Below are 23,575 nucleotides of genomic sequence, written 5' to 3' on the forward strand. Positions count from 1 at the left end.
AGCCGGTTATGAATATTAATAAGCTGATATGCATACACGAATGCTTCATGGAGAAATGAATGAGTGTCACATAGGTTGTTTTATCCAATAGGATTTAAGCATTAACTCGCACCTGCTCAAAGTTGTAATTATACATTATTTAATGTCCGATTTCAGTTGAAATCAGAACACAATTATAGTTCGCAATACATTTTTATACTATAATTTCGTGTTATTTACTCTGCATATTAGTCATGAGGATTCAAAACACTATTAAATAATATTATAACTGTATAGGGCACCGGGCACCAAAATTAAGTTTTAACATGAGGGTGAATAAAATAAACAATAAGTTTTCAGCTTATTTGCTGATAGAATACCATGAAACACTTTTTTACCATTTGAAATTAACCAAACTATTCCCGGACTTAGACGTTTGTTGTTTCGTGATCTTCGTCTGGCCTGTCGTGGGTTTTGCCCCGTTCCTCTGGTGGTTTCTGAACCTTCTCTCGCAATCTCTTGCATGGTAAGGTCTGAACAGAGTGAGCAGAATTAAACACACATGTGTATTAAACAATCAGTTTACCTATCAATTTAATTGACTGCGTTTTTCGTTAATTGTCTAAATACTTGAGGTTACTTTTAAGTGTCGCTCTTATACAAAATCAATACATACGCATGTATAACAAACATCAATTTTGAGTGATTAACCTTTCACTACTTACTAAATAATGCAATTATGGAAAATATGAATTACTGATAACAAGATTGTAACCATGTATTTTATAACAGAAAGCGCAAACATATTAAATGATTGGTGAATGCTAAAAGATTTACTGTTGTCTGCTATAGTCTCATAAGTTAAAAATTTCGTGTTTTATGTTCATTTCTTTCAAATCAAACTCGGTATCCTTCATAAGAACCATTGTGTTCCACATTTATTGATCCTTTTTGGAATATTTAAACAATAATATTAATTGTGGTAAATCTTATTCTGGAGTAAGAGTGCACCTTTAAGTTGAAAGCATTGTTAAGATTTTTTTAACATTTTGCCCGCGTTAACATTCGTGCAGATTTAAGAATTTGAAATTATGGTTTATCAATACTTATGTTAAAGATAATACCTACCGCATAGAATGCATCCCTGAATTGTTTGTTTGTGGCCACATAGATGATTGGATTCCAGACAATCTGAGACTTGGCTGTGGCCCTCGGGATCTCCGTGAGCACCAGGGGGATGGAATCGGAGTATCCACACACTTGACTCAAGGAAACAATTGCGTAGGGGGTCCACACAGCCCAGTATACCACTATATAGAATAATCACAAATGTGTCTTTATATCCTTCAATGTTTATTGGATAACAAAAAATAACATCTTCAATGCATCCGACCTACAAATCTGTGTATTTTTTTGTGTCTGATGACCCTTTAGTAAGTTTGTATCATTTGATAGTATTTTATGTTCAGAAAACGACAATCTCAAACCTTTACAAAATATGATAAAAAATAGGTTTTGTTTAACATTTTAATATTGCAAAATATGTCAAGTATGTTCAATTATTATGCGCAAAAATATAAATTACAATAACCTGTATAATTTTCTTCAGAAATACATTTTATATATCAGTTATCAGCAAGCAAATACCTTTTAGGTGCTACCAAATCAATCATTGGTTCATCAGGTGTTTACATTTTTCATTAAAGATGAATGGATCTATCAGTAAGCTGAAGTAAGCTTATTAGTGGGTCGGATTCCTTTTACAGTTGGGAGCTATCAGAGATTTAGCTGATTTGTGGGTCAGATTCCTTCTACCGGTTGGAGATATGAGAGATTTAGCTGATTTGTGGGTCGGACTCCTTTTAACGGTTGGAGATATGAGAGATTTAGCTGATTTGTGGGTCGAACTCCTTTTACCGGTTGGAGATATGAGAGATTTAGCTGATTTGTGGGTCGGATTCCTTTTACCGGTTGAAGATATGAGAGATTTAGCTGATTTGTGGGTCGGATTCCTTTTACCGGTTGGAGATATGAGAGATTTAGCTGATTTGTGGGTCGGATTCCTTTTACCGGTTGGAGATATGAGAGATTTAGCTGATTTGTGGGACGGATTCCTTTTACAGTTGGGAGCGATCAGAGATTTAGCTGATTTGTAGGTCGGACTCCTTTTACCGGTTGGAGATATGAGAGATTTAGCTGATTTGTGGGTCGGATTCCTTTTACAGTTGGGAGCGATCAGAGATTTAGCTGATTTGTGGGTCGGATTCCTTTTACCGGTTGGAGATATGAGAGATTTAGCTGATTTGTGGGTCGGATTCCTTTTACCGGTTGGAGATATGAGAGATTTAGCTGATTTGTGGGTCGGACTCCTTTTAACGGTTGGAGATATGAGAGATTTAGCTGATTTGTGGGTCGGACTCCTTTTACCGGTTGGAGATATGACAGATTTAGCTGATTTGTGGGTCGGACTCCTTTTACCGGTCGGAGATATGAGAGATTTAGCTGATTTGTGGGTCGGATTCCTTTTACAGCTGGGAGCGATCAGAAATATAGCTGATATGTGGGTCGGATTTCTTTTACCGGTTGGAGATATGAGAGATTTAGCTGATTTGTGGGTCGGACTCCATTTACCGGTTGGAGATATGAGAGATTTAGCTGATTTGTGGGTCGGACTCCTTTTACCGGTTGGAGATATGAGAGATTTAGCTGATTTGTGGGTCGGACACCTTTTACCGGTCGGAGATATGAGAGATTTAGTTGATTTGTGGGTCGGACTCCTTTTACCGGTCGGAGATATGAGAGATTTAGCTGATTTGTGGGTCGGACTCATTTAACCGGTTGGAGATATGAGAGATTTAGCTGATTTGTGGGTCGGATTTCTTTTACAGTTGGGAGCTATCAGAAATATAGCTGATATGTGGGTCGGATTCCTTATACAGTTGGGAGCGATCAGAAATTTAGATGATATGTGGGTCGGATTCCTTTAACAGTTTGAGCTTTCAGAGATTTAGCTGATTTGTAGATCGGAAATATTTTACAGGTTGGAGTCATCAAAGAGTAAGCTGACCTGTGGGTCGGATTACCTAAACATGTTATTGTAAGAAATTGAGTTCTAAGAAATATACTTACAATTTATTTCACTCATTTCTTGTTAACAGCGTTCGATTTTTTTCATAATTTTAATTCAATTCAGTTTATTCAAGTTACCAAAGGCCCAAAGTACTTTTTATTAACAAAAAACCCATGATTATAATTATTACCAGATGAATATAGGACACTGATAGAATGCAAGATATTCATAATCAAAAACTGTCAAATTTTGATTCAGACAATTTCACAAAGTCTCTCATCTTGCGGTGTAGTAATATATCTACCAAGTCCAATTATGTTTATGTTTTGAACAGGGAAATCTAACAAGAACAATCTTATATTTTAATAGAATTTCTAGATGTAGGTACCTTTCTGTATTTAATGTTTTGTAATGGTTATAATGGTGACACCTTGAAGAATTACTAACATCGGTATGCCAGTTTTGGACAAAACAGTCAATTAATTCAAGTTATTCCTTTAAGGATAACTTTCGTTATTGGTATCTTTGTAATGCATTTAATTAATGGTGCTCTATAACCATATTGCGAGCAATTGCATGACGTAACATATTATACTGATCTGATTGGCCGCAGTGCGCGCCCTCTACAAAGCACATGGTTATACAGGCCTCTTTGCTCCGACCATCGTATGAGAAAGGTCAGCCTTTTGCAGCTCTATTATTTTTTGTTTTATTCTTCCCACCCTCCCAAAACCCCAAACTTCGTCTTCATACAGGCATATATACTTTATGAATGATACTGGTTTCGATACATGTGTTCTGCTTGCTTCCTATATATATTTTCAGTAAATCCGGAGATTGACTCGAGGTTACGATCCAATCGTTCTGCACATCTCGCTAACCATTAGGCTTTCCACCTCACGCCGAAGTCCAGCTGATGATGTCAATACTAGATGTGCTGCAAACCTATTGTGTTAATTTGTTGTTGTTTTTTTTAACATTCCATTATTTCGATGTTGGTTTGTGTTGTGTTTTTTTTCACTGGTAAGGCTCTGACGATTAAATAGCAATCATACCTAGCAGCTAAGTATTCAGAGGGAGTAGTATACCGCTTTCTCAGCATATTCGTTGCTCGGCGATTGGCAACTCTCAAATAACATTTAATGGACAATTTGTGGTATTTATATAGATTGGTTGGATCTGATCATAGATATACCGTGACAGAACCGTTGATATTTTACCGACATTTCGTCCGAGCCTTGCCCATTATTTCTCAAACATAAGATAAAGATAATAAAAATGAAATAAATATTGAAAGGGCTATGCTTTTCTTGAATGTAATGATGGGTAATAGAATATCCACTACGTGCTCCCCCTTGTTGCTGCTCTGCCTCTGATCTTAAGTATACCAATAATTATTTTCTAAAAGAATACATAAATAGATTTAAATTTTATATAAGACCAATTGTACTTACAACACATGACAACGCAGCTTTTGAGCAAGCGTATCTCGATCTTGATGTTTCTTCTTGCTACTCTGCTGTTGACGTCCAATACTGTATTCCTGTTGCGCATCTTGACCTATGGAAAGTTTAATGCGACTCTTAAGCATCTGTTTTGGTTTTAAACAAAGTTATAATGGAATACGATAGCTCGAATATATACTAAATGTGCAATTTCAATATTGCTTGATTTATTTTATTACACGAGTGATTAAAATAATTATTTCCACAGGAAGTGTGAATGAAACAAATATGTTAAAGTTTATTTTTCGCTCAGTTCAAAGCTAACGTGAGAGTATTGATTACCAGTATCGATTGGAAAACAATCCTCTTTTTTTAATTGGCGTTTGTGATTATTAGTGCCCATGTCATACATGTTCCAATGTTAATAACACTATTTTAAAAAGCAATATCTTATCAACACAAAAGTAGGACTTGGGTGTCTAAGTAAAAGGAAATAATGCTTTGTTTCCATTAACATCTCCAAATAAATTGGCTAGGTAGGTAAACAATTGTTGTTGTTTTTTAGAACTGTGGTTCTGTACCAAACCAACGTATATCAGGTTTTATTATATACCCATCATTAATTCACACGCAATTCGTATCTCAAAATACGGAACAATACCGTGTCCGTATTCCACTCCAGTGCAACACGACCGTATACCACTCTTGTGACGTCACGTCATAACAAGTATCGTTGCGCGATGTTAAAATGACGTCATAAAACAAAATAGTGCGTCGTTAAAATGACATTTATAATGAAAACATGAGGCTTTTAAGTGATCTAACCAGTAATGCATATAATAAAAGGGCTATTAGTACTGCGTTTTGATCCGGAATGTCGTATTCGACTCTCGTGGTTTTTTACAGGTTTTGATTTCACTCGGCTTGCGCTTCGTAAAATCCGAATCTGCAAAATTACACTCGAGCCGAATACAACCCCCCGGATCAATACGCAGCACTAATAACCCTATTATATAACTATTGTAGAAAATTGAAGATATAAAATGGTCAAATGTTCACTCAACTTAATGAACATTTTTAGAAGATAACGAAAAAAAAATAACACGACGGGTAAAAAGTGTAGGATCGGGAGGAAAAAAATAGGGTTGGTTGGTTTAGAGGAAACAAACGTTTTTATGCCTAAACAAAAGCAGAGAAGGATTATGGTTCTACAACATGCTAAATATCCAATGCTTAATGCAAACAATTTGACATTTACAGAACAAAATTTACCTCAGATAAATAAACAGCAATATTATTTGAGACACGGTGTATAACTTTAACCACTCAATGATTCTTGAATTTTAAGCTTTTGTCTTACATACTGCCATGAATAGGTGATAGTAGCTGAAGATCATGACGCCGATAGGCCCGAAGTAGCAGAAGAAAAATATCATAGCAATGTAGCTTGTATTTCTTGCACTATGATCTTCCCAGCGTAGACCACAGAACACCCCTGATGCCTCGAGCCCGTAGCTGCTCCATCCAATGAGTGGCATAAGAGCCAAGAAAAAGGCGAGCCCAAAACAGGATGCCATGCAAGCTATCGCGACCTTCTTCGTGATTCTTAGGGCAAGATGAGGCTTGGTGATTACAACATATCTGTCAACGCTCACAGCCATTAGAAGGTACATTTGCGACAGTCCTACGAAGTAGACAACAAACGCCTGCCACTTGCATAGAAACTCCCCCATAAACCATTTTCCGTTTAAAGCACCAATAATCGGCAACGGAACTCCAAGACAGGCCATGCCGAAATCCCCAATAGCCACTGCCAAGATGAATATGTTTGTAGGAGAGAGAAGCTCTTTGTTCTTCCAGAATATAAACATGATTAACAAGTTCTCCATGAAGCCTCCAATTAACACAAGCAGTAAGAACCCTCCGACTATCTGGTGACCCCAGACTGGGTACTGAATGCGCTTCACTTCCAAAAACGTTAGTCCCTTGTATGGATTATCCGGTATAACTGTTTCATTGACATAGGACATAATTATCGTGTTCCGTTTGGTTTAACAATGACAACATCAATGGTCGCTATCAATGAATGACAGCACATCAGCACAGTTTATACTTAGACAAACTGAATTGCTTCTCTAAGGCCGAGCTTTTTATTTTTCGCCACTCGGACCCGCCGACAAAACTTGAACAAAAATGTAAACCTCGACAACACACGCTGCAAATCGTTCTCTAGACAATGATACTTTTGCTTCGCGGTTTGGAACATTTCAATAACTCTTTAACAATATTTCATAAAACTACACATTATTTTGACTAAATACAGAATGATGCGTGTTTTCCTTTCCATGTTAAAACACTCATGGTCTGTGAATGCTCTTTCTACGAAAAAATAAACATTAATAAATAGAATTGTGGCAAATCATTAGGAGAGTCAAAACTAAAATACCGACAGCTGGAACACTTCAACAAATGTTGATATTCGATCAAATATTGTCTTTGTTGTATCGCAATTAAGCATATTATTTTAGCGCGATTTGTTGATGGATAATATCACATGTTGTTTCCAATGTATTCAATAAAGGTTAAAATAAACATAAGCTATTATATAAGTCGTTGTGGACGATAAGTGAAGGCGTCAGTTTACTGGTTTGTTTCCTGACTACACCGTCGTTGGTTTGCTCCCAAAATGATCGAGTTGTTAAATAAATAGACACAATATTAAAAATGTTATTTTTCATTTTCCGTCCTCATGGAGACAATTTTGTTCAGGTTCAGATTAACAATACTTCTGGCCTTAGGCTAATAAAACTGTTTTTTCCTAATTACGAGTTGTTTCTTATATGAGAGCGAAAGACGATGTCTCTGTTTGTAATGAACTAAAAGGTTACGGATAACTGCGTGCTTCTCTAATGAGTATCCGCGCTAGATAAAATCAATTGAGCTATTTAGAATCTGGACCTTCCAAACCACTGTGAGTCAGCATCTTCTCACATATTAATTTTTAACTTATCATTGATACAAGAAAGAAATCTCGAAGTCTACATTCTGAGCTATTATTGATTTAAATAAAGTGTATGATTTAATAAACCGTAACATTTTATGGGGGAAAAAAGTTTATGAATCTGCCATACTGAGAAAATGGTAAAATCGAAATGCTCTAAAATCTTTAAAAGGGAATGCACAATTCACTATATATGCTGCTCAGAATGTTGGTCGAGCAGTTGGTTTATTGATAAAAAATACAAATCGTTGTTGGTTTCCAATACAATGTAGTCAAGAAACTATATGATATTACTGTTTGGCAAGTAAAAGCGTACGATGGCTCGAAACCCCCAGTAAATGTACATTTAACTGACCGTTCGAAGGCGGTACCTAACAATCCTTGATATACATACCTATTTTTTTATAAATATAGTATGTATGCACTGTGCTGCTTGTGAAGTTATGTGCTGTTCTTCCATGTTTCTTGTTTGTGATTTTATGTTCTATGGCGTTTGCCCAGTGCCATTAAACCGGGTTTATGTATACTCTTTTTGCTACTGAGCTTGTTTCTGTAGCTTTTCGCATAAATATCGATATGGGCTACAAGATCATGAAAACGTTTATACATGTAAAGAAGTTGTCTAAACTAGGGTTGTCCCTTTCTTTCTGGGTGTTGGTATATATACTTTAAATAATGCACTGTTTGGGGAACAATCTTGGATCCTACAAATTTAAAACAAATAAGGGCAACAGTGGTATAGATTTGTTAAAATGAAAGATAAATCGAGTCAACTACAAAATATTCAAAAGACCCATATATGTGTCAAGCAAATGATACGATTCAATTTCAATGACCTTTCATTTGCTTGTACAAATATGTCATCTAAAAATATTGTCATAAGATTTTGAGCAATGCATCTTTATCTAAACAACTCTCTCGTTTAGATGTAATATTAACACTCTCTAGTGCGTTTCTCTATAAATGAAGTGACGTTCGTTTTCGCATAAATCAACCCGACGAATTCCAAGCTTAGTAATTTCGGCGACTTTCGTATTATGCAAATGTTAATTAGGCGCATGCGCATTACATACAACATATAAACAATTTCAAACGTTACGATCAAATAAGTATTTACAGAGACAATTTACCTAAACATTTTAGTATATACAATAATGCATTTGTATTGGGTTTCCACGTCAATTTTGCGGCCATGGCCTGTGGAATGCTTGCATGTGAATTCAATGTTCGCTTCTAAACTGAAATGGACGGAGTGAAGTATTAACTACGTAATCGCAATTTATTGATCCGTTCGAACAGTATGATTTTTAGAATGAGAAAGGGGGGCAGACGCGAACACAGTTAAGGATTAACTATGCTAATTTGCTTTAACCAGTGAAGACTAAAAAGGCGGCTTGTTTTATTCAGCATTGACATTGAAAACAATACAAACAAAGCGGCACCTTTGAATTTTCCTCAAATTGTGTACACTGTTCATATTTTTCGACATCAGAAATACAAGGTTTTAGCTATTTTAGAACAGAAAATTGTTGGATTGGAATTCAAAGAAATAGTGTCAGTGATTCGTTCTGAACAAAATTCGGATAGAATAGTGGATGCTTCAAGCAAATGAATGGAAATGATGGAAAATGAATTGGCAGCACAATGATGTTTTTTTTTCAGACTTAACTTACTCTCAAAAACTATATTTAATTTGAGGGTAAGTAAACTCATCGTCGTGAAGCTAGAATGTGATAGGAATACAACTGAAGTATGTCAAAATTCTTTACAAAATAGGCAGGAGCTGTCATAAAATGACAAATGTGAAGCAGATTTCATATTAATTGTTTTTTAAGATAACATAAAGACAAAAAGAATGAGTGAATGGTAAATGCTTAATGGTAAATAGAAATTGCATTTGTGTTAAACGGTTTAAAAAGCGGCGTACTTCGCTGTTTCATTCATTGAAACAATGACGCGTAGTTCTCATTCGCATGTAGAAATGAGGCTTTTTTAATGATTTTGAGAAGAAGAAAAAACAATAAGTGTGCAAAAAATTGTAAAAATTCACCGATTGAAATCCATTAAGGGGGCAATAATGCGATCTTGAATGCTCTGCTCAAAATGGCATTTTTCCCATGAAGCGCTGACGTTTATTTGTCCTTTCCATTCATTAATAAGATCAGGTTAAAACGACAAGTTTCCATCACATTTTCTTTTGCTTTAAAGATGTTATAACACGTTTTTGCAATTATATAAATGGAGTTGAATTGATGAATACCTTTTAGATAAAATCGTTCGTTCATGTTAATTATATTTATATTGCTTAAAAATGCGTATATGATGTATTTTTTTTAATCTAATTTACTACATTTCTCATACCAACAATAATCCCAAAATCAATGACAATTTTAGCAAAAAAACTTTTCTCGTGCCTTCTAGAGATCCAATTTTAAAAATAATTTATAATGTAAAAAAACGAGGTCTGTTTGCTCGTGCTATTGTATGAGAAGACGGTTAAAAAACGAAAGGGAGATATCAATGACAAACTAAAGATTTGACAGAGAAGAAATCGAGTAGAAGAGTATTGTGTATCTACAAAAATACAATTCACTCAAACACGCCTTTCATGACCACAAAATGACCTTAAAGTAAAAACACAGTGGTTTCATTATATATAACTGAGAAGACACATCTTTTGAGTTCGAGTCTTAATAAGGGTGAAGTTTGTGCACGTAAACTGGTCTTAACCCCCAGTAAAAGTTCGTTTATACTGACCGTTTCAAGGCGGTACCTAACAGTTCCTTGATAAACATGTCTAGGTTTTTATATATAGTATGTATACAATGTGCTGTTTGTGGAGTTGTGTGCTGTTCTTCCATGTTTCTTGTTTGTGACTTTTTTGTTTTTATGTTCTATGTCTTTGGCGTTTATCCAATGCCATTATATCCGGGTTTATGTTTAAACTTTTTGCTATTGAGCTTGTTTCTGTATGAATTGTATTAGACTCGAGTTGGATATGAAATATATTTTTATTTGATAATGGTTGTACCTCGCCGTTGAGATATATTAAATCCAAATCTTATCCACCAACATCAATGTTGACTGGGTTTGAGCATTGAAGTTTCATTTTCGTTCCATATGTTCTACCAATAAAAGAATATCCATGGAACTTGGATCAAATTTTAATCATATTGGAACAACATTAAAAACCAATGTTCTATTATGAAAATATGAGACCATTTTCTGATGATTATAAATTATTAGCTGATAGGGGACTTTGTATTGAATGGTAAAACTACGAAAGACCGGTGGCGACATTTCAAGTTTAATAATATTTCAAGATTTCACGATTTCAACTACACGAAATCATGAAATATTTATGTTGAAATCATCAATTATTTGAGTTAAATTCCTAAAACCGTGATTTCTTGAAGTTGAGACCGTGAATTTATATTGCGTTTATATTCAAAACACTAGGCAAAAATGATCAACTTGAAAAACTTTGCATTAGTCTGTGTTGCAATCCATATAAACACGATGATTTAGCTAGATTTGAGTATGTATATATTATATTGTAATGTGTAGAATACATAACGTTGCGTAATATGGCTTTAAAAAAGAGACCGTACAGTTGTACCTAAGCTATTACTTAGTCTTGTAAATTAATTGACAAAGCAGATGCATGTCATCTATTATATGATAGTGTTAGAGAGCATTTTCAAGAGAAGTGTACCCATCACCTTAGCCCCCAAAGTAGAGTTGCACCTCTATATTTAAAGATTCCGGTCCTAATATGCAGGTGCATCTTCTTATTTAAGGTGATCAAAACATGTTCAATGTACACCTAAAAGATATAGACGCACCTCTAACCATAGAGGTACACTTGTTTTCTGTAGTTTAAACATTGAGGGGCACTTCTGCTTTTAGAATTGCACTTCTAAATATATATAGGTGCGCCTCTAAATTAGATAGTGGTGTACCTTTTAATCAAGGATACACTTGCGAACTGATATGCACTCAAACAGCCGGCGGCTGGTAGCTTAAATTAATGAACGAGCGATAAAGTTCAGCAGCGGTATATATAAACAGTTTTAGTTGGTAGTTTACATTGTTATTAAATAGACAAATAAAACAGTTAAAGCTTTTTAGTAATTACACAGTTTAATGGTTTGATGAGACATACTAACAAACTTTAACCATTATGACTTGGTCACAACGAGCCCTCGAAGTATTTGTGCAACGACCAAGCGACATGATTTTTCCATGTTTATTTGTGATATCTATGAGTGTTGCTATCGTAAGTTTGTCCTACGATTCTTTTGCGAAATTCATACAATAAATATCTTGTCGTGGGTACCAGAATTTGTTTGAGTCAAACAATCTTACGACTGTCACACGACTGTCATACGACTGTATCACAACTGTATCACGACTGCCGTACAATTGTATCACGACTGTCATACGACTGTATCACGACTGTCATACGACTGTCACACGACTGTATCACGGCTGTCACACGACTGTCATACGACTGTCACACGACTGTCACACAACTGTCACACGACTCTCACACGACTTGTCACACGACTGTCATACGACTGTATCACTGTCATACGATTGTATCACGACTGTCACACGACTGTCACACGACTGTATCACGACTGTAACACGACTGTCACACGACTGTCACACGACTGTCATACGACTGTCACACGACTGTCATACGACTGTCATTCGACTGTCATACGACTGTCATACGCCTGTTACATGACTGTCACACGACTGTCATACGACTGTATCACGACTGTCATACGACTGTCATACGACTGTCACACGACTGTATCACGACTGTATCACGACTGTCACATGACTGTCAAACGACTGTCACACGACTGCCACACGACTGCCACACGACAGCCATACGACTGTCACACGACTGTCACACGACTGTCACACGACTGTATCACGACTGTCACACGACTGTCACGCGACCGTAACACGACTGTCACACGACTGTCATTCGACTGTATCACGACTGTATCACGACTGTCATACGACTGTCACACGACTATATCACGACTGTCATACGATTGTCACACGACTGTCACACACACGACTGTATCACGACTGTCACACGACTGTCATACGACTGTCATTCTACTGTATCACGACTGTATCAAGACTGTCATACGACTGTCACAAGACTGTATCACGACTGTATCACGACTGTCATACGACTGTATCACAACTGTATCACGGCGGTCACACGACTGTATCACGAATGTATCACGAATGTCATACGACTGCATCATGACTGTATCACGACTGTCACAGGGCAGTTATGAGTAAGTTGCAAGATTGTCTCACGAATATTATGTTTCGTAATAGGCTCACTCAACATTGTACATCTGTTTTGCGCAAGTCTTGCAACCTAGTTTCGTTTTGGGGGATTATATCTCGGGCAAATGGACGCTTGCAAATAAATATTGTATGTCGTCGCTCTGGGAGGATGGATATTCCACCTAAGTACATCAGCCACTGATTCAACCTTTTTCTTGTGGTTCTTCTTGGGGCATCATTGATACAATCTTAAGTTAAATTTACAAACATTCGGGCAAAACTTCGATGTTCCAACTGAAAAATCTCGACTGCAAATTGCAGGCAGGTGGTTTTGAGTTTATTTATACTCACACTCGGGCAAGGCCCATTTTGGCGAGTGCTCCGAAAAGATCGTTAGTCATAATAGTTGTTTTTGGAGCATAGTGCATAGAGAATGTATTCCTGGTAAGAGCTACCTTGGTTCTTTAACGTGCACCAGTAAATAGCACAGTCACTTGGAACCCCCATTTAACGTGCCTCCCGGAAGATGATTAGTATGTTTTGTGGTGTGGCGGGTTACCGAATCTGCGACCCCTGGATTGACAGCCAAGTGTTTTATCACTAGACCACGGATCCTCAACATCACGCACAGATTCCTAACAATTCATAAAGTTATTAACTTTAAGGTCGACGTCCTGGCGATTGCGGCTAAGTTCAATATTAAGAAGTGTATCAAGCATAGGTTTGTTACTCGAGAGTAGCCTCCAGTTTATAGATTCTCTCACTGGGAATAGTAGGAGCGTGTCCATATCTGCAGAAATCTTATGCACGAACTGTTCAACAGTGGCATCACCGTCCACATGGACGTCAGCACGTGCAACAACCACTTTCTGGCGGTGGTGTTGGCGGACTCTCATGAAGTGTCCGCTTAACAGACGCCCGGGACTTCTTGACGTGCGAATTCTCAACCTCAATCTTGACAGGACTTCTTCCTGTGCGTCTTTGACTGCTCGTAATATCCGGTGATTCAACGCGAGTAATGCGCTGCGATGTCATCACTGACTCAACAAATGAGGCGGCTTTAACACCACTGCCCATATCAGATGATTCCACTTTACAAAAGCCCGGATTATACAATATATTAAGAAGCATAATTGCGTAAAGAGAAACTTAAGACAGAAAACTTGTTACTTCCCTTTTTGCAAGTTAAACTAGTTGTACGCCTCTATTAAATGTCTTATTCTTCTGTAATATATGTCAGCGATCATTCGGAACTCCTCGGCAATTTTTTTATCGAAAACAAATTCGGATGTATGCCGGTAACATCAGTAGAAGTAGATCGTTTAAATTTTATCTTAATTTATTAATTAAATGAAGTGTTTTAGCTTGTATTTGTAGATCTAAGTTAAAATTGATTGCCAGTAAAGTGTATAGTTGCAAAGATTCCAAGAGTTAAGTCATTAATTTTAACTGCTAAATTGAACTAACTACGCGATTTACTAGCAGCATAGTTAAAGTGTAACAATTTCTGACATTGTAAACCGTTCATATACATCCGAGGTTGTTTTCGATAAAAAAAATGACCGAGAAGTTCCGAATGGTCAGCGACCGAATAAAAATAACGCCGATTTTCATTGATGATTTATTTGTTCTAAGAGCGAACACATAGTGCTACAATGAAAAACATTTTGATTTTGACAAATATAATCATTCAATTTTGATTCAATAAAAGGGTAGTATCACATATAAGGTGTTTAAGCCATCTTTAAGTATCATATTACAATACAGTTGATGTACACAAGTTGTCATCGGTTCTCACGATATTTATAGTTGGTATAACATTGTATAAAGTGTTTTAATGCAACACCATATTATTATTATTTATTAGAAACAAAATTCGCTAGTATCATACACTTATTCGCCATTTAACGTCACGTCACAAACGGCTGGCAAGTATGTATTAAGGTTTCCCATGTATAATAGTCGACCTTCAGAAGGCTTCCCATATTAGTTTGGTATATGTTAATAGAGTTTTATAAGAAGAGAAATAAAATGTGAAAATTAAGCCGAACAAATTTTGGTTTTAGATTTGCAAAATATGTAATTAAACGTTGAATTTCAGTCACGGTTGAATAAAGAACCAAAAATAATAACTGCTGTAACTTTTTCTATCATAGTTTTTGGTTAATCTTTTAAACGTATTAGCTATCAGCAAGCAATAACCGTCCAAAGGATACCAACATTATATGGAATTACCACTCATCAAAGTTTAACATTACGGCCGATGGCTCATTAAAGCTGCACTCTCACTGATTGACCGTTGTGAAAACTTGTTTGTATCGAAATGAGCCAATTTATGCGCAAATGTCTGGAAACCAATGATACAAGACTGCTGACAAAAGATCAGATCGCAGTTTTCATATTTACGTTCGAAAATTGATGTATTATTGCTAAAAGCGTTACTAACGATTTACGAAAATGCAATATTTTCTAAATAATTGAGATCTGTTTCATTGTGAGATATCTTATATGACAGATTTGAAGGCAATGTTACCAAAAACTAAAATAATGTCAAAATAGTTAATCTGTGATTGTGCAGCTTAACAGTCGAAAGGCTTATCAGTGTACATCGAATACCTAAAGATCTAGAAAAGGAAATTCGTAAAAATATGATTTAAAAACAACAATAACATGATAATATACAAAACATTTCTTAACCACAATGATATTACAACAATTGTGTCAAACAGGATTTTTTTACTTTACTTAAACCGGCAAATTCCTTTTTTCTTCATTTCGTGCATAAACGAGTGGTAAAAGCAAAAAGGTTGTAACTGACATTAACTATAGTACCAGATAGATCCTTCCGGCTTCCACCCATAGATGTATATATATATATATACAATAAGGAAGCACTATATTTCTTTGAAAATTTCATTCAATACAATCAATTTAAACAGCAGACAAAGACTGTGTGTAGACAGTTTACATCATTATAAATCACAAAATTTATGACAGAAACCAAACAAATGCTACTACAATGGTTGGAAGATCTTTTAACAATGAGGAAATGCATAGAGTAAACCACAGGTGATAGTATCGGTCAGGGCTGGTAAAACACAATCCTTTATGTAATAATACACTTAGTACGAAAGCATCCTAGACGGTGGTCAATCCTTGCCTTATAACGAAATTGGTCAAGGAATACATTATCACCCCCGATGAACTTCTGTGTAAGTCTTAATAATCGTCTGTGTTCAGGGCTGGAATTCATAAAGCATCTTAGGTCATTTTATAACTAAAGTTATTTTCCTAAATTAGGCAGCTCACTGGTCAGTTGATATAATATCTTATCAATATCTGACATACTTTTTTCAATGATTTTATTGAATATATACGTGCTATTATTCATGAACCTATTTTATTTTTATTATATTTGGAGTATGAAAACTAGGAAATCGACTTAGGTTAAGAATGATTTAAGATGTTTTATGATTGTTCAAGTTAAATTTAGGCACAAACTTTCGCGCTGAATGCCCCAAGACACGGCATGTTAAGACGATGTACGTATGTATAAGTCTGAAAATATGTCAGCTGCACTGTTCTGATATATTCATATACAATTATTTTGTTTTCACTCCCTGATCGATACTACAACCATGGTGTAAAATGAAGTTATTTACATTAATGCACTTACTAACAGATTGACAAATACATTTAGAAATAAAACAAAAATGACCTAAACTAACAATAAAAAAAACAAAATAAAATATCGAATATTAAATAACAAAATAATACTAAAATCTAATTCTAGAAATGCAAAAAGGTGAGCACTTCAGATGTACACATAGGAGATATGAAATTTATGGTCAAAAGACCGCGTTAAAATATTATAATATTATTTATTGATTATAGCAATTTTCTCGTCTCTCGAAAATACGGAACTACAGTGTAATTTGGTTTTGATTAAACAATGATGTTAATGATTTGAAAAATATATAATGTAATATTAAATGAAGTGTATTAGGTTTATAAATGTATTAAGGATAACTAGAATGGTGTATATTTGAAAAACAATCGACCGTTTCATCATAAGAAAATTCGGCAATTGTCCCCTACACAGGTTAAAACATTATTATTCTATGGTTATTAAAATTCCTCAATGTTATGTTGTTTAGTGTTTTACATAATAACAACTATTGATTAATAAAAGGGCCGACCCGCATATGAATTTAGAGGGCTGATAAGCCCTGTTCGTATTCGATGGGCGAAAATAAGCTTATTAGTACACGTATGATTCAACTAGCTTGGAGATGAAATATTTCTGAGACAACAGAACGACAAAACAAGAATACAGCAGTTTCACTCACAATAAAATAGTTTGCCATTTATAAATGTGATCATAGTATAACAGTTAAATACAGATCATATTTTAAAGCTGATATGTATTTTTTGGAAATTCTACAAGACCATTAAGCACAAAGATATGTAACAAACTACTAATGTTCTACTAAATGAATGTATACAACTTTCAATACAAACAACAACAACAATAACCACAACAACGAATAAAATGATATCATTACACTAATTGTTTAAAGACTTAAAAACACGTAAAGTAATTCTAACATAAAAACCTCATATATCCTCCCATAAGCGACTTTTTAGATGGTCTCATCAACTTTCTAGCAAACAATATATAGATAAGTGTAAAAACATCATTATGATTTATAAGATTTGTAATTAAAAAATTCTCATAAATATCTACAAAATCACAACCATGAATAAAACAATATAATAAAATGCAAACTTTGAACGAAATATATTAAAATACATCTTAATAATAAACATTTAAATTGCATAACAACAATATTTTGATATGTTGCAAAATTGCTTAAATACGTAACATTTGATCACGTGCTCTATGACGACATCTTAAATATGTTGACGTCATAATTTGATATGTCAGCCATTGGTCTGATTTTTATCACGTGGTACTATGACGAATGATGTCGTCATGTAAACGACCACTCTTCTTTGCAGAGGCCCTCTTTGCAGGCCTGGCAGAGTTCAGAGTTGTGTTGGTTTCTGGGTTTTCCCACACGTCTGTCGATTCGGAGAGGGGGCCTCACAAATCCATAGTAGATCTGACCCACTCGGTTGTAAACGTTCCCGACGACCTGGAATAAAATCAGGTATGACTTAATTCATTTTAAGAAATGACTTTGTATGGAATAAAACACATTTTGCATTTTTTGCCGACGTGAGTGTATTCAATCAAGGCATCCACGGCATTTCGTCAAGAAACATTTCGCCGACTACGACGATTTTCGAATACGACGATTTTAGTCTGTAAAAATGGAACGGCCGATATTTGGTGCTTCGACAATTCAGTCCTAGGATGTAACAATAATAACCTTGCACCTACAAGCGGTTCAAACTGAACGTCACTTACTTTCGATTGATTAAGATAATGTGTATGTATTTTAAATTGATGTCGTTCAGCACCTTCATTAGTTGAGTTTCACTGTAAGTGTTGTAACTCTTCAAATATATTTATACCTTCACGACCTCTTCCGGGTACCACATGGCGTGCTCGAACTTGCCAGTCTTACACTTCTGGCACTGTTGTCCGTACAGCTTAAACATCACACAGCCAGAGTTGGTGGCATAGTTGAGCTCGAACCAGAATATAACCCGGCCTTTCATGGACGTCCACCCGTGACCACAATCCTAGAATAGAGGGAGATAATGTATGATATGTGGTTTATCAATTTTCTACGCAGTGATCTCCCCTGACGTGCAGCCGAGATATTTTATCTCTTCAATAGCTGGTTATCAGCTATTCGCGTTTTATAACGGGACGCATCATAGTCTCATCTCCAAAGTACGGACGGACGGGCGGGCGAGCGTCGTCGAGTACATTGTACGACCAATAACTTAAGATGCATTTGTTCAATCATCACCGATTTTGGTTAGAATGTGGGCATAATTCTTCGCACAAGTGTGTTAACCAGCCATTTTATTCGAGTCACTCGAAAATATTGTCATTTTAATAACATGAAATCGGTCTGGTTAAGATTTTATTCAATTAACATAGTTCTTATTTAAAAATAGGGCCTATTTCTTATTGTTTCCTTTGTTTTTGTTTTGTATTTGTCAATCTTGTAACAGTGTGATTTCCTCTACAGGCACCAGTTTCGCTGCCATGTGTTGATACTGACCTGACAGGAGAAGCGGACCTTGGCGCTGTCCTTGAACGTCCTCCACTGATCGCCCGGGGGGTAGAAGGTTGGCACGAGGCACCACATGTGGGGGAAGTACTGGGAGAACAGCCGATCAAACTCCCCGTGCCACACCAGCTCCATCCTGCAAACAGAGGGTGAAAGGGGAGGTAAATATGTGTATAGATTCTTACAAACATGTACAAGTATAAAGATGGCAATGCTGAGGTAATCATTTGATGCAAAGTAGCACTGTCAGGCCAAATATGTCACTGGTTCGACCGTCAAAGTCGTTGGGACTTCAGGATTTTATAACATAATCGAAAATAGAAGCATATGATTAAACCCAACACATTCGAAACAAATACAGTTCGACATAACCAGAACATCGAGATAACATAATTCGACATAGCGAGTTTCGACTGTTATCGGAATTGTTTCGAACAAATTCATCAGTATCAAACAGGACAAATGGTCTGAAACTCTATCAATGAAAGAGTAGATATGTATGCGGAAATGGCGAAATATTTTCAAACTTTCAAAAGTTGCCTCCCTTAAACTCCTCACTTATGTAAGTACGCTGTTACCTATTACCGCCATATATATTATGCTCATAATACCAATCGTCCCTGAAATTCATCAATATAAGTGTTTCTAGAATAAACTGTAACCGTTCATGAAATTAATAACATTGCGAAATGAAGGTTCGTGTATGTGTCAATGAAAAATGATACTTTAAGCTATCGTCATTTGTCACAAAAAAAACAGACACGTACTAGTATATTAATTCATGTTATATAACAAATGACACGATATTTCATAATCACGCATGATCCGCGCGTGCTACTGAATAGCGGGTATAAACCCATTCGTGTTCAGTCGTGTTTCAAAACCGCTACCTATCAACCCTCAAAATGGCAGTTGAAAATCTGATCAAATATATGAGTGTGTTTCTACATATATTTACATAATCCCAATCGACTAGTTGTGACAAGATATAGAGACAAACCCAGTGATAAATTACTAAGATATTTGTTTAAATAAGGTTTAGGCCCTCAAGACGCGATTGTCATCGTTATCGGAGATAATAAAATATTTAAATCCCGATCAATGTGACATTTTTATTTGAAATAACATTATTTTTATTGGCGTTGATCTTGAGCCAGGTAAGCTATACGACATGTTCCAGCCATGTATGTAATCATGTAGATCTGCCGAATACAAACATCATCAACAAGGTACTGAAGTAGTCTCTACACCACTTGTGTTACACCCTCAAGTCCTTTATACGTTTGAAAACAAGTTTAAACTTCCTGCTCTCAAACTTATATAATAACAAGACGATGACAAGGCTGAATGTTACATAATTATGGAAGCGGGTATCGTGTGGGTGGGGATTGGGTGTACGTTGTTTATTTTTCAACGTCACCGGGAAATTCATCCATCGGCGTCGGTCATCGGCGTCGGTCCATTCTTAAAGCATTGTTACACGTCAAGTATACTGATAATGTGACCATGTAATCTTGTTCACTTTTTATATCGACTTCAAATGAAAATTGACATTATTTTATCAACGCGTCAGAGCCGGTTTTCTTCAAAGGACCTTGTCTCACTAACTAAGTCAATACACGGGCTCTGATTTACACAAATGCTCTAATTAGAAATAAAAAGATATTTTCTTTTTCCACTATGAACACATGTAGAACAAATATTCGACTGTAACAAAGTAAAACAAATAACAGGTTCCCTATGGAGGCATTACAATCGGTATTTGCTAGCCTTACATCTCATTCAAAGAACGTTTTTGTGTGTTATTTGAACTTCATGTGGTACAAGATATACTGTATATCTCTGTATAATTTGTTCATTATGACCGGTTCAAATGATACAATAGCCCATCAAAATGACATAAAAGGTATATAAAAGATTAAAAGGTGCGTTACTGTGTGATTTTAAATGAAGCTCTAATAAGTTTTTGCTATATCAATATTTATTTTGTCAGGTTTTGTGATTGGTGAAGTTTGATGTTTCAAGACGGGAAGACGAAATCAGAACCTTTGGCCGAATAGTTTAAGAATTCAATGGGAACTTTCTGTACTAGTGATATAGTAGTGTACAACGAGAATAAAGAAAAACACCTACATCTTAACAGCTCAAGGTTATAGAAACGATTCAATGTTATAGAATCAATTGATAGGACAACATTTTTGAATTCATGTTATTCAAACGAGCAAATTATATAGCCACAAATTTCTTCGCTAACGCTGTGAACGCAGTGTAACCGATTTTCGGAACTGTTCGGAAATGAAATGTACGGCCTATCAAGCCAATGTAACTACGCCGTAGTATAAATAATATCCACATAGCACGATACAAACAGACGTGATTTCACTGAGCTCCCTTTCAGCATTACATACGAGGAGAAAGGTTTGAGATATGTGTCTAAATGCATATAAGCCGAGTACAGGGACGAAGTCTGAAGTTGACGTTTGAGTGGGTGTAACTTGGAAGCGTAAGTAAAAGTGCGCACGCCCCCCCCCACCCCTCATCCCCGAACGGGAAAATATAGGCTTTTATGTGATGAATGATGTTAGTCTAGAGTTAAGTAGTTGGGTGCATTATATGCATGTTTTCTACCGTATTGTATGAATGTTACTTGGGAAATATTGTCGAGGAGGGAGGGCCGGGGCGTCCGGTGCCTCAACAGTCATCCCCGCCTAGTGAATACCAGTACAGCTGAGTGGAATCGCGAGTTCAAGATCATATGCCCATAATGCAAAGACAAAGGAAACAAAAACATCAGAGAACAAAACACACACATGCAGTGAACACTATTGTAACAATAGCCAATCTAATTCATCAGAGGTTTGATAATGATAATCCTACCCATAGCATCATCGCTCTGGTGAACGAGAATGCAACATGTCTATAAATGACATTGTTAATGACCGTCTGGCAGGGATCAGCAATCCAAATGTATTACCGGAACTCATTCTCACATACGTTATGGACGTACCGTACAGTCGGGACTTTTAAAACCTTACATCAAACTGGCTTTTATTAGTCGGTTCCAGAGCGTAGAACAATTATTGTACCATACATTCTGTATTTCCTCGTGTCCTTAACTTAACAATCGTTCGCAAATTGTCAACGTTAACTCATCATTTAATCAAGGAAAAATATTGATATATTCCCCGGATAGTACAAAAAAACGTTTTGCATATGACTTCTAGAATAAAAAAAAATGATTTGTCAATTGGCGGAATTCATAATTTTATTATCAATTGACGCAGTTTTCAACAAAAGATCTCTGTATTGTTTAACTCATGTGCCTTTATTATCCCGGAAGCGATAGGAGCCCACACACTGTCTGTTTCATTCAAGCTCCATTTAAAATCATGATGGTGACGGAAACAATTGTCAATGTCCTTTGGTAATCAAATTACTTTCTATTTTAAGGTTTGCGGTTTTATTTTGGCTTTTATACATAAACCGCATGTCAAATATGAAGTGCATGTTTGTAATTTTGCAAGCTCATTTATGAAACGTTCTTTTGCTCGCTCGAGATTATGGTTAGTTTTTTATCATGTCATTTATCATTTCATTTCTTTTGCTAAAATGGTTTGAAAAAAATGTATTATGTTCCCGACAGCATTAAAACAATGCACTTATATTTGATTTATATTCAGACACGTACATATACGAGTATATGAACACATCTATCAATGGCGCTTTGTTGTATGTCTGCTAAAAGCAATGCACGTATATTTGATTTATATTCAGATATGTACATATATAATGCACCAGTCAATTGTAACAAGCCCCCCCCCCACCCCCCACCCCCAGGTCCGGGGGTATACCGGGGAAATGGGCCGTATTTTTACCTTCTCGGTGGCTTCGCAGTGCCGGGTGAATGCGGTGGTTTTGTCTTCGCGCAAAATATAGCGGGGAAAGGGCCTTACCTACGTTCCCTGGGGTACTGGGGCATTTGGCGGGGATTTTACCATCAGTTTGTCTCCGTAGGACAGGGATTTTACCCGGGCTTTGCTAGATCGAAAGTAAAGGTCCCCACTATCCACCGGACCTGGGCGGCTGTGGTTACAATTGACTGGTGCATAAGAAAACATCATCAATGGTGCTTTGTTGTCTGTCTGCTATTTGGAACACGCTTATAAAACTACATCTCAGACTGAGAGAGAGGCATCGAGTCTTTAATTTAAGATATACATGTTTGCATTTATTTACTGATGCTTAATTAAAGTGTTCTTTTTTATTTCGTACTTTTATTAATTCAAAACAGCTCAATGACTTCTTTGATAACATATTTGACTGTAAAATCGTGTTTACCAGTAGTTGGTTTTTATTACATATCTGGGGTCTTAAACTTGGTTTACGTTTAAGCTACGACTTTTCTTCTATATTAAATCAAGGCCCATCAAGATCTGACACTTGTGTCTCCGTTATCATACAGAACAATCAATGAATTATTATTTTTACAAAAAATTGAAGTTATCTCAAAACATTGGAATTCATTTACAAACATCAAAATAATCGG

General features: G+C 36.1%; 2 protein-coding genes across 3 annotated transcripts in view; both read right to left on the minus strand.

Annotated features, from left to right (window-relative positions):
* Positions 1-407: 407 nt before the first annotated feature.
* On the minus strand, positions 408-6,524 carry LOC128202867 (visual pigment-like receptor peropsin). The gene is made up of 4 exons (XM_052904027.1): positions 5,859-6,524; positions 4,504-4,609; positions 1,108-1,289; positions 408-512 (listed from the first exon to the last, which is right to left on the minus strand). The coding sequence occupies exons 1-4, from the start codon at positions 6,522-6,524 to the stop codon at positions 408-410; spliced, it is 1,059 nt and encodes a 352-aa protein (XP_052759987.1).
* A 7,910-nt stretch (positions 6,525-14,434) lies between these two features.
* Positions 14,435-23,575, minus strand: part of LOC128203073 (receptor-transporting protein 3-like) — a 42,810-nt gene continuing 33,669 nt past the window's right edge. For both annotated transcript variants that reach the window (XM_052904334.1, XM_052904335.1), the window contains 3 exons: positions 19,021-19,165; positions 18,359-18,529; positions 14,435-17,976 (listed from right to left, as the gene is read on the minus strand). In XM_052904334.1, coding sequence (XP_052760294.1) covers positions 17,812-17,976; positions 18,359-18,529; positions 19,021-19,165 — 481 coding nt within the window. In that variant the 3' untranslated portion in view covers positions 14,435-17,811. The remainder of the gene's footprint in view (positions 17,977-18,358; positions 18,530-19,020; positions 19,166-23,575) is intronic.

The sequence above is a fragment of the Mya arenaria genome, chromosome 9 (genome assembly GCF_026914265.1).
Source record: "Mya arenaria isolate MELC-2E11 chromosome 9, ASM2691426v1".
In the NCBI taxonomy this organism is placed as follows: Eukaryota; Metazoa; Mollusca; class Bivalvia; order Myida; family Myidae; genus Mya; species Mya arenaria.

Bases quoted from the DNA above. Each gene is read 5' to 3' on its own strand.
- LOC128202867 (XM_052904027.1), bottom strand. From the start codon at position 6,524: ATGTCCTATGTCAATGAAACAGTTATACCGGATAATCCATACAAGGGA. The intron at 4,610-5,858 runs GTATGTAAGACA...AACTTTCCATAG, and splicing joins ACTATCACCTATTCATGGCA to GTCAAGATGCGCAACAGGAA. The intron at 513-1,107 runs GTAGGTATTATC...CACTCTGTTCAG, and splicing joins TCAGGGATGCATTCTATGCG to ACCTTACCATGCAAGAGATT.